General features: G+C 34.1%; 1 protein-coding gene across 1 annotated transcript in view; it reads right to left on the bottom strand.

Annotated features, from left to right (window-relative positions):
- The window catches only part of CNBD1 (cyclic nucleotide binding domain containing 1), a 423,545-nt gene that overhangs the window by 177,684 nt on the left and 233,049 nt on the right, over positions 1 to 12,812 (bottom strand). The window contains exon 5 of the mRNA XM_037802596.1: positions 3,034 to 3,179. Within this exon, the coding sequence (XP_037658524.1) occupies positions 3,034 to 3,179 (146 nt within the window). The remainder of the gene's footprint in view (positions 1 to 3,033; positions 3,180 to 12,812) is intronic.

Here is a 12,812-nt window from a genome sequence, read left to right as displayed (position 1 = left end):
ACAGTGTGTTCTAGTTTGCTAATGCTTCCAGAATGCAAAACACCAGAAATGGATTGGCTTTTATAAAGGGGGTTTATTTGGTTACACGGTTACAGTCTTAAGGCCTTCAGTGTCCAAGGTAACACATCAACCACCAGGTACCTTCACTGGAGGATGGCCAATGGCATCTGGAAAACTTCTGTTAGCTGGGAAGGCATGTGGCTGGCGTCTGCTCCAAGTTCTGGTTTCAAAATGGCTTTCTCCCAGGATGTTCCTCTCTAGGCTGCAGTTCCTCAAATATGTCACTCTTAGTTGCTCTTGGGATGTTTGTCCTCTCTTAGCTTCTCTGGAGCAAGAGTCTGCTTTTAATGGCTGTCTTCAAACTGTCTCTCATCTGCAGCTACTCTCTCAGCTTCTGTGCATTCTTCAAAATGTCCCTCTTGGCTGTAGCAAGTTTGCTCCTTCTGTCTGAGCTTATATAGTGCTCTAGTAAACTAATCAAGGCCCATACTGAATGGGCGGAGCCACACCTCCACAGAAGCTATCCAATCAGAGTTATCACCTACAGTTGGGTGGGGCGCATTTCCATGGAAACAACCTAATCCAAACCTTCCATCTTCATCCCCACTAATACCTCTGCCCCCACAAGATTGCATCAAAGAACATGGTTTTTTCTGGGGACATAATACATACAAACTGGTACACAGTGAAATCAGTAATATAGTACTATAAATAATCTTAATGTAGTAATCATGTTTTAGTACCATTACCATTTAAACTAGAAATATGTATGTTATTCAGTATTTAAAATCATGATATTGTTATCTCTATTAATATTTTATTGTTTGAGAAAGAATGAGTAAGAGGCTGTGAGTAAGGATGTTACCTTAAATAACAAAACTCTAAAGAACCTGTGGCCAACAGAGACCAGAAGGCACAACATCTGTGTGGAATTGCATCTCAGAAACCCCCAGCCTCAGCAGCAGATTGAATGTCAGCAGCCTGGTGATGAGGGGACTGCTAGGGGGAATACTTTAAATAACAAGGGCCTCAGCAGGAGAAGGAAAATGCATACATGAATAAAGAAAAAGGAGAGGGAAGACAGCTAGTTGGGCTTATTTAATAAGTTGGATGAACAAAGAGGTTTACAATATTTAATGAGTTCACAACATTGATAGTGAAACTGATCTGAGCTGTCAGATTCTAGACATCTTAAAAACTCAAGAGAAGGATTTTGACTCAGGTAGGTGTAAACACAAAGACTTTAAAATTTTAAAAAAAGTGTTTGAAAGTATGCCCTATTGAGATTATATTTGGAATGCTTTATTTAATATAATTTATCAAATTTAAGTTAATATTTGCCTGGGAATCAAAGTTCATATCTTAATAGTCAATCACCTAAGTTATTAAGATGCCTTCAGAATAAAAGTTTGATTCTAATTATAAGTTTAAAACCTTTTTATTTAAAAATAGATATGTAATTACAAACATTAACACATGAATATGTATTAATTGTGGAAAATTCAACCAACACAAAAATATGTAGAAAGAGTTTTCCCTTCCACTGCCCTTCATGTCATTCCCCTATGCTAAGGTAACAATTTTAAAAATACATATTTTTGGAGTGTTCTTCTGGACCCACTCCTATGTATTTTTGTATGAATATATGGATATAATTTTAGGCTTTATCATAAGTATAACCATAGTATTTACATAATTCTGTAATTGTTTATTTTTATTTACTGTTTTTAAGAAATTTCCACATCAATACTAGAGATACCACATTCTTTTTAACTATTGCTTAGTATTCCCAGGCATAGATGTAGCACAGTGTTTAGTCAATATTCTGATGAAGGACATTTAGGTTGTTTCAATATTTATTATCCATTATGAATATAACTTCATGGATGTACGATAAAGCAAATTTATTCTTTTAATTACTATCATGAAGCTAATGGCAAGGAAATATTGAATGTTTGTTCTTTTTCCCTTTAAAATTAACTTCATCCTCCACAAAACTACTTTGATTATTTTCACACTTGATCTCTGATTAAGTGGGACAAATAAATAAGAGAGGAGCATTTGAAGAAAACGCTCAAAATAGGTACATCTTTTCAATAGACCCATGTTCACCAAAATTCCACTTAGCTTTTAAAATTTCATAATCCTGATGAATCACTTAATACAAACAGTGCCATAATGGGCAGAGACCAAGTTCAGTATTAAGGCTGAAGTATGATTAATGCCCAATTCTATCTATCAAAAATACTCTGCATGATATTTTTGTGTCTTTTGGTCTTCATCTGTAAAGAATTATAATATCTATGTTGATTTGTTATGAATAAATGAAGATGTCTCTGACACAAAATATTCACTAAAGCTAATTCTTTTCTAATATCTGCTTGATAAATGCAGAGAACACTGGTGAACTCTGTTGGTTTGAGTGTTTGTGTGACTGTGTTTGTTTTTTTGTATGTGCCCTCCCCCCCAAATTTAAATACAATAGACTTCTATCAATTTATCCACACTATCCATGGTAAGGAGACTGGAGAGTAAAATCAATCTTGGAGAGTTTTTGTTTTGTTTTTACCATATCTGGATCAGTCAAATAATCACTTTGACCATTTGCTGTCTTAATTATGAACACCAATGCTACACTGTTACCAAATGTATATATTAATGAGTGTTTCTCAAAATATGGTCCCCACACCAGCAGCCACACCTGGGATATTATTGAAAACATAAATTAGGCTACTTCCCAGACCTACTGAATCAGAAACTAGGGGTTGAGCCCAGCAAGAGGTTTTTCATTGAGCCCTCAGAGTGAATCTGATGCATGCTGAAAGTGAAAAACCACTGGTGTGTAACTTTAAAGGTAAGTACTAAAAAGTGAGATGTTATTCACTTCACTGTTTATAACCTTACAAATGAAATGCATCCAAACAATACATCTTTAAAATGTCAAGTGAAATTATGAGCACTATAATGATAGAGAACTCAACATAGCAGCATGCATTTTATGTTATCACATTTCCCTCTATTTTAGTCTATTACCTGTGCTGCCTTTTACCCAGGTTTCAGAAATGACACTCTTACTAAGTGCTTTCAGATGCTCATCACTTAGCTGGGAAGTTAAATCTGGAACTGTTTTCAACATCTTCCACACAATGTTGTGTTCATGCATAGTCCTATGAACAGGCCTTAAAAAAAAAAAAAAAAAAAAAATTGCAGATTCAGAGACCATGGCATAAAAACCAAACCAAAAATTCCTTGATTTTTGTGCTTCCAAATTCATATTTCCTTTTTATGTAAGGGTTCTTTAAGGAGAACTTTGCTGATATTCTACTTCGTCTTACTAATTAATGTTAGAACTTGTACCTTTCCAGCATTAAGATGCAACTACATGATACTTTAAACTTTAGGAATTTACATATAAAACTTTATTTTATAGAAACCTCAGTGCCTTAATTAAAAGATGGTATCTTTTATTATTAAATATTACATTTATTAAGACCTCTTTCAGATATTAAACAGAAAACACTGTTTTAGCCATTGTTTATTCCTGATTCTTTGAAGTAGTATTCAAGTTACATAAAATGAATCTGATATATAACATTTAAGGGATAATATAAATTTTAAGAGAAAAGGTGCATAGGGGATTCTAAATAAAATAGTTATCATAAATTGGATGATGTTATTTACTTTTTATCATTAAACTCAGTGCTTAAAAGATATAATACATAGTCATGATACAAAATTTATGTTGATTTTAAGTTTTCAAGGGATAACTTACCTGTCATACCATTTCTAAACATTCATTATTTTTGAACTAAATCTTTAAAATCTGTGAAAAAATACGCTTAACAGGAGAAAGGGCATTTAAATAGGGGGCCCATACATGCAGGTTTGCCAGAGATACTTCTAGTTTATACCTGTTATTCTGGTGGCTCATCTGGGACATGTGTGTGTATGTGTATGTGTGTGTATGTATTTGTATGTATATGTATTTACTGAAGGTGATAACAGTTTTTTGTTGTAGATTGTAACAAAAAAAAAATAAAACAAAACAAAACAAAACACAGTTGGAAAAGCCCTAGTTTAATAGACAGTCTTGAAAATAGTCTTGAGAAAACTGGCATCCTACTTAGCATCATTTATAAATCTGGACTTCAGATGGAATAAAGAATTAGTATTAGACATGGCATGGGGTCATAACCAAAACTTAAAATATGTGATGTTGACTTAACAGCCAGGCAGAATATGCCAAGGAAATAATATCACAGACTAAAAATATAGATATGTACTTACTAGTGGCAAGACGTGAAACATTGGTTGCCTGCAATAATTTGGAAGGCACACCAAGTGCCTAGGGACATTGATACTTCATGGGAAGTATTTGGAAAGAGCCCGAATGTGTTTGTTTGCTCAATGTTGCTTGTTTATAGCAATGTATTAATAATTACCTGTAATTGACCAGTTTGCAAGCATTGATGAAAAGGAATAATGAGGATCCAGAAACGTGGGACATGGTTATAAAAGCCAATCGCTTCCCATCCAAGCATCCTTAAGGTTTCAGAAGACCTTAAGGTAGACTCCATTAGGAGAAAGGCAGACACAGGGAAAGTAAGCACAGAAATAAGCAAAGATATCAAAACAAAGTCTGTCAAAGAACCTAGATTTTGATTGCTGGCAAGTAAAAATATTAGAAACAAATAGAAAAGAGCCTACAATGTTTTTGAGAATTTGTATCACCAGTGAATCCAAGAGTATGGCCTGATACAATTTTTTCAAACAACACTTTGACAAAAATTAGCCAAGGCAAAAAGAAATTGTGCAACATTCCTCACCCTTCAAGGGAGCATATTCTCCAATGCTCTTGTTATATTTGTCCTTGGGGTTCAGAGACAAAAGAAAACCTCTCAGATAATGGAGCCAAGACTCATTAACTCAGGAAAACAGACTCAGGAACTAATTTTGGAAAACTGTTAACATTGCTAGGCCAAAGCTCTACAATGTCAACCCAGAAAAATGACATTTGCTAAGAATTTCCATTTCTTCACTTTTTGAACTGTGAATTTAATCGGAGATTGCCTATCGTTGCTCCTCCATTGTATATTGTGTAGAAGGACAGCAACTGATAACTTTCTTTTTGGTTTTTACATTAGCAGACCAGAAGTAACCGTAATCATTTTTGATGGAGAGGAGAGAAAATCCTCCAAGATCATGGAGGTTGAGATGCAGTAATAGATGAAACTTTTGTCTTTTGGTGAGAGAGTGAGTACATTTTATGTGAGTATATTTTATGTGAGAAAGGATATGCACAGGTAGTTGGTAACCAGAATGGCAAACAACAGGTTGACTCCTCCTATTTCTAGGCACACAGCTACAATGTATTTCCCAATCACCCATGTTATGGCCATGCAGATGAGTTCTAGCAAATGAAGAGTGAACAAAAAGCATAAGCAGCCCACTGCATGGTCAAATTTTGTAAATACTCTGTTTGAATATGAAAAGAATATGTATGTTCATTTGTTAGGTACAATGATACATATATGTGTATTCAAACATACACATAAATAAATGCATATATATATTTCAAAATACATGTAAACAATCTGTGTCCGTTACTGTGTGTATGTGAGTGTGCCTATACACACATATACATATAAACAAGTGCCAACACATTTATAGCACATACTGTGTGCCAAATTACTATACATAATAGATAAAATATACTAATATAATTTCTTATAACAAGGCTATTCCCATTTAACAAATAGGGAAACTAATGCACAGAATTGTCAGACAATTTGCCCAACATCTCATGGCTAGTCAGTAGCAGAGCAGAGTTCAGTGGTAAGAACCAGGTAGTTTGGCCTGGATTTCATATTCTTCACCACTATATTATGCTTTATAGCTTATAACTTGTATTATTCTGATACACAGTAACTCTACTCATATTTTATCTATTTGACCTATAAATATCTGAGTTGTCTGGGTTAAAAGCTCCAACTATATATGGATTTATCTATTGCTCTCCAGAGTTCAGTCAGTTGATGCATTATACATTGAAATCTACGTTGTTAGATGAATATAATAGTCAGTTTTATCATTGCATGTCTGTCTTTGTTCCTTCAGATATTTTTTGCCTTGAATTCTATTTTGTCAGTTATTAGATTTGCCTATTCCAGTTTTTCTTAGTCCATATTTTTTACCATTTTTTATTTTCAAAATAGCATATACTTTGTATTTTAAACACTAAAATTTTATCTGGGTTAGATAGTAACAATATTGTTTTTCAATACATGAATATAAATTGTCTTTCCAATTATTTGACTTTCATTTCTTTGAACAATTTTTTTTTAGTTTTTAGAGTACAAATCTTGCAATTTTCTTAAACTTATTTCTAAGTAGTTTACAGTTTTGAGGTGATTCTCAATGGTATTATCTTAATTTCATTTTTGGATTATTAATTGCTAGTATACAGAATACAATTATATTTGTATATTGCCCTTGTATCCTGCAACTTTTTTGAACTCATTTATTATTCAAATTGTTTTCTTTTGGATTCCTTATGATTTTCTATATACAAAATCATGTCATCTGCAAATAGAGATAGTTTTATTTCTTCCTTTCTTATTTGGATAATTTTTATTTCATTTTCATGTCTTTTGCCATGTTGAATATAGATTTTCATTGATGACCTTGCTGGAGCTGCTCCATTTTAGCACTGATCTTAGGGTGTCCCAAGCTACACCCTGACAAATGATCAGCATACTCCACAGTTCTGAAATTCCCCCCAAATGCCTCAACTGATTCTAACAAAGACCCCTGAGTTCAACATCCTTAGGATGGTAAATCAAGACATTCAAGTCTGAAAACTTCACCTTCACTCATCTCTCTACTTCTATCTTTCTTAGTTAGTAGGAACTTCTTTTACATACATCATACCCATTCATTTCTTTACCATATCTTCCTGGCATAGTTAATGGAAAACTTGCAGTGAGAGAAACTAGATTAACAAAAAGAAAACATTCAGACAATGGAAAATGTTCCAAAAATATAATCCCCAACTATTAGTAGTTGTAGGAGTTGTTTTTTATAATAATAGTATTATTATCATCAATATGAACTATCAGACCACATACAATGGTGTGTAAAAAATTGTTATCCTCTTTGTATTTTCATTGACTCGTTTTTAATCTCTATTTCTAGCCCCAAGTCCAGCTGTTGCCAGAAAGCAAAATCTTAGTAGATTCCAAGTAATTCAGGCATTTCAGTCGTAAACAAAATAATTTCATGATTTTCCCTCTGTCTCTTTTTCTCCAGGTGATCATCTAAACCTAGGGGCTTATCCATTGACATCTGTTGACTTGTAACTATCAGGTGTAGCCATTGGCATTCATGCTGGCATCAACTGAATTCCTTCATGTTCCCCGTTGTTGTTCCACATGATATGAGTCTCTTGAGCACTGGCAAATCTGTTGGCTTTCTCACTCCCAACTAACTCTTCACGCTTCTTGCTGGTAAGAAGGGAGTCTGTTTCAGTGAACATCTCTGAGGCCACGGAAAATTGGTTAAGGCTCTCTTAGGCCCTCTATATCCCTAATACTAATTTACTTTCAATTACTCAGATGTGCAAAGAATACAGAGCTTCTGCCTTTTTCTGCAATTTATCTAATCTTTCTAACAACTTCCTTTTCTACTAGATTGAAAACAAAACAATACAAAATCCTGAACTTGTCTCTTAACAAAGCACATTTTCTGATATAGTCTCTGTTCACTTTAAATGTTGAGGACATCTGAAGTTCAGCTTCCTGTGGTGCCTGATGTGCACAGACTCTTTAAAGGACCTACACTCTAGTGAAAGTGCTTACTTAGTCTTTCAGAGTTCTGCACTCAATATTCTTCTCCCCAAGTGGGAGTGTAAGTATTTAAGGCAATTGGCTATATCCTTGAGGTAGGGGGTGGAGGAAGAGTTGGTTTGCACATGCCCCCAAATTATGTTACAGAACACATAAACACCACCTGCCTGTGAAACAGCAGTATAGCCAAATACTCAGATACAAGTGAGGGGGGAGAAAGCAGCGATGGAGTATACTATAAGAAGCAATGTTTACTGTTCACTACATATAACAGACACCCTTTTGCCAAAACATTTTATTAATAATAAAGAGGATCAAAGAAGTTGATTTCCTCAAGGACACGTAACTAATAATGATAAAAAGATGAAAAATACTGAGTGACGAGCAAATCATATTGCTAAGAACACAGCCATACATACACATTACACATATGCATGCAAACACACACATACAACCAAAATTTAAGTAGAATGATTCCAGACCCTCAGAATAAAACAATAAATTTTATAGACAAGAAGAGCAAGCATAAAATTTTTCATTTAAAATGTAGTCAAAATATTATATGTAGAAAGACATGATAGTATTAGCCAAAATATTAAAAATTGAAAAGAATTTGATAATAGGGAAATGGTTAAAGTGCTCGAATACCCTATCTTAAGGGGATATTATTTATCTTATTACAGAATTAGGTATGTAATGCAGAATTCTATGTGGAAAGAAAAACCTACAATACTGGTGGCATCCTATTAGGCATACAATTGCATAATTACAAATATATTTAAAAGACTTCTGCTAAAGGCACGATTATAAGTGATTTTAATGATCTGTGTTTACAACTGGAAAATGCCATAATTAAAATAGTCATTTCAGACATTCAGTCTTATAAGCCTGGGCTTAATGATTCAGAAATCACTGCCTTCTTAAAGATAATAAAGATAATTTCCTTTCACTAACTGCTTTAACATGTCAATTTATCCCATCTGTTATTTCCATTGCCTGGTTTCCTCACCCTTTGGAACAAGAGAACTGTACATTTGGCCAAGCATGAAATAATTATCAAATTTGTTTTATTTCATCACTAAACCCTCATTCTGAATTGTTGAGCATAGCTAGGCAAAAGACTTGAGTATTCTTTACATGAATTAGTTATTTATTTATATTTAAGACACCTTAGCTGTTTAATTCAGAGGATCTGACTTTCTAGGTATTAGACATTCTGTTAAATGAACACAGCTTCCTGTTCTTTTGTATTCAAACAGAAAAGAAAATCATCATTCTGATTGGAAGAAAGACTTCATTCAGGAAGAGCTGCCAGAAGGCACAGAGAAGGTCTTAAAAATCAAAGTAAACCTTTGAGATGCTGATTAGTTTTTATTTGTCAGTGACCTGTAAATACCAAAGGAGTATCTCTGGGTTCTGTCATAAAACAATCAATTTTTAATTGGAAGTGAAGATACTTGGCATAAAGCTGATTCATATGTTTGAAGAACCGTCAAATTAAAGAAGAATTAAGATTACTCTGGCAATTATGTGTAGGAGTTATAAAGAGGTCAATTTTTCTAATTTATGAAGTACAATTAAAGATAGTAAAAATAATAAAACAGGTCTTTGGGAAGAGATATATGAACAAATATTAGCTCCCTGTCCAAGTCCCCCGACCATCTGAGATCACACTTTCTTTTAATATTGCTTAAAAAGAAAGAACCAAACAAAAAGTCAATATAAGGCTAAGTCACACATACTGTGGAAAGCTTGACAATCCTCTCATATCCCTAAGAATTTGGGGGAAGGTTCTGTTTCTGCCAGTCATTTCTTGCTGGTTTCCTATTTTCTCTAATTACTTATTGCTGATCCAGAAGACAGAATTTGCTATGGTCAGTTTTATTTTGTTTCATTTAAAATAATATCTTATCCTTCCTACACATAAGGTGCAGGTCATATAGAGAATAGATTACCACTTATTTTTAAATTTTAATATTTTGGCATTGTCTTTACACAAAATCCATTTATTTTGTAGAAAGAGCAGTGGTGCTCAAACACATGCATAAACACATAGTCACAGAGTACTTTGTTCAAATGAAATCTTGCATAGAGTGTACACAAATAAGATCAGTACAATCAAGTCTGTGATAGTTAAAGGAGTAGGAGGATAGGTCAGTTTCCCAAACCCTAAACATACACCTGGAAGAAAAATGAGAAATCCATGGGATTGATGGGAAAGGCACATGAGATCCAACTCTCCTTTAATGTGGATATTCTATTATTTTAATTAGTTGATTGCCCATTACAGTTCCTGATTTTACTCATATTATCACACAAATACAAGGAATTAAACATCTTCTAATCCAATGTCCTCATTTTAAAGATGGGGAGTTGGGGCTTAGATACATTAACCAACTTGTCCAAGGTCACATGGATAATAAATTTTGGAGCCAGGATTTTATCCCAGGTAATCTCATTCCTGAGCCTAGGTTCCCAACCACTTAGCTACTACACTAAGCCAAAGCTTCATTATACTAATTTTCATTTATTTTGAGTTACTGGGGCTAACTGAGTTAGGGCAGAGGCTGTTCTGAGTTGTATAAGGTCTGATACTTATACAATAAAAAGGAACACATTTACAAATACAAAATTTGGTAAAAATATAAATTTTTATTTAGAAAGAAAAAAGATACAACAAATTAAAAAATTTTCAAAAGCTGGAAAATATAAAAAGTATCACAAAATCCAGAAAAAAAAATCATAATACTTTTATTAATTGTGTATATACCTTTATTAGACTTACTTTTCATACATTCCTGATATTTTTTCACCTCTTTGAATGACAAATTCTTATCATTTTAATCAAAAGAATAGTCTTCCCTCTAGCATGGTTGACAGATTTTAAAAAAATTATTCTTAATAATTTAGAAATATTTCTTTCAGCTTCACAACCAATTATTGGTAATATATAATTTTTTAGGATTTCTGTCAAATTTGCGGAAGTCTTTATCCCCATTTCTTTCATATATGGGTTTTACAGATTTAAATGCGTACCCTCAAAATACATGTTTAGGTCCTCACCCAGGGGCCCATGAATGTGATTCTATTTGAAAATAAGACCTTTGAAGATGTTATTGGTTAAAACGAGGCCAAACTGGATGAGGGTGAGTCCTAATCCAATAAGACTGGTGTCCTTATCATAAAGACAGGGAGTTGGAGACAGAGGGAAGATGGTCATCTGACAGAGGTAAGTGTGAATTATGCCACAGCTTAAGGAAAGCCACCACCAGAGCCCTACAGACGTTTTAGGAAGCATGGTCCTGCTGACACTTTGATTTTTGGATTCCTAGCCTCCAAAACTGTGAGTTGAAAAAATGTAGTTGTTTTAAGCCACCCACTTTGTGCTACTTTGTTATAGCAGCCCCCATAAACTAAGACAATAGGCTATAAGATTCAGAAAACTTTTCTACAAATTAAATTGTATCCACACATTTCAAACTATGTGTCCACTCCACTATCCACATACTTCCATTGTCAGGTTGCCATAGGACAGCTGTATATGGTGATGCAAACTTTGGCCTGTTCCTTTTGTCAAGATGCTATTGGGTCCACCCAGCGTATGGTAGGCTTATTCCTGACAGTTAATCCCATGCTAGCACAATTGGTAATAACTTACATACATGGAGGTCACTAAGAACCAAAAATTATACCTCACTAGATCTGAGTAAAATGTATTCCTAACTCAACTTTCCCTTAGCTAAATCCCCAAAATAACCAGAAGTGACTCCAATGCCAGGTGCCATGAAAGTGAAGTACAAGAAAAAAGGAAGTTGGCATGCAAAGGGAAAAGAAGTGATTACTGTAAAAACATCTTGCTTTTGAAAATTTTACAGAAATTTATGAGCATGAGAATACATTTCTAATGCCTCTTCCAAGGCCTTGGAAGGGGTCCATGCAAGTTAAATGACAGGCCTGAAGCTTAAGCTTCATTAGCTTCTGGGTAAAGCTACGTCTAGGTTGAGGTCTCGCTATTAAACAAAACAAACTCTTAAGAAGAAAATAGGTTTAGTAACTGGGCTGGATTAGAAATAGAAGGCTTTGACTCTGGAATGAAAACAGGAAGGAAAAAAAAGGCTCATGAATCAAAGAACACAGAGTAAAATAAAACTATGAGCCTGAATCAAAGTGCATGGAGGAATTCATTCAGATTTACAAATTGAAAAAAAAAAAAAAAAAAAAAAAACAGCAGTACAAATGAAAGTGTGGATCACCACCTAGAAGCAGAATACTTGAGGGCCATTAAATATGCTTAGATCTGTTTCCAAACCATACTACAAATGCTAATCTCTGCCTGCCCAGTCACATGAGTTCCTTAGGGATCTGCAAAACTTGCTGTAATTTGATGGCCTTGTGTTTGGGGGTACATGAATATTTTCAAAAATGGCACAAATAAAATCCCTGTGCCTTAGCAAGGCACACGTTCTGTGAGCCACACATTAGCAGAATAGAAAAATCCAGCTAAAAGAGCATTTAATTCAAGGATGTATACATGCACAACCCCTTGGGTCTTCTTAATAGTTGTAAATGCAGCACTTATGACAGTCACACAATGTTTATCCTGTTAAAAATGTGATTTTTCCCCTAAATATAATTTGTTTACTATACATCCATTTTTTTCCATATGCTTTCAAGCAACCCATTATAAAATTACTTTCCTGGGATCTACTGTGTACTTGAAACTTTTCTTGAATTATCAATCATTAATATGGACATCACCTGTCTACTTCTCATTTGTATTGCCTAATCAGCCAAGGATGAATGAACAGAATAACAATTGATTTTATTTGATCATCCAAATTCATATGACAAGTCTTGATCATTATCAGTTTTCCAGAAACAGGGTTTGGTCATTTATGGAGTGCAAACATCAGAGGCACAGCATGATTCGGTTTTCTTTGCTATTCCTATAACCAGCTGAAAACTGAA

The sequence above is a fragment of the Choloepus didactylus genome, chromosome 14 (genome assembly GCF_015220235.1).
Source record: "Choloepus didactylus isolate mChoDid1 chromosome 14, mChoDid1.pri, whole genome shotgun sequence".
Taxonomy (NCBI): Eukaryota; Metazoa; Chordata; class Mammalia; order Pilosa; family Megalonychidae; genus Choloepus; species Choloepus didactylus.
Note: the sequence above shows the minus strand (reverse complement) of the source record. Positions and strands in the feature narration are given on the sequence as shown.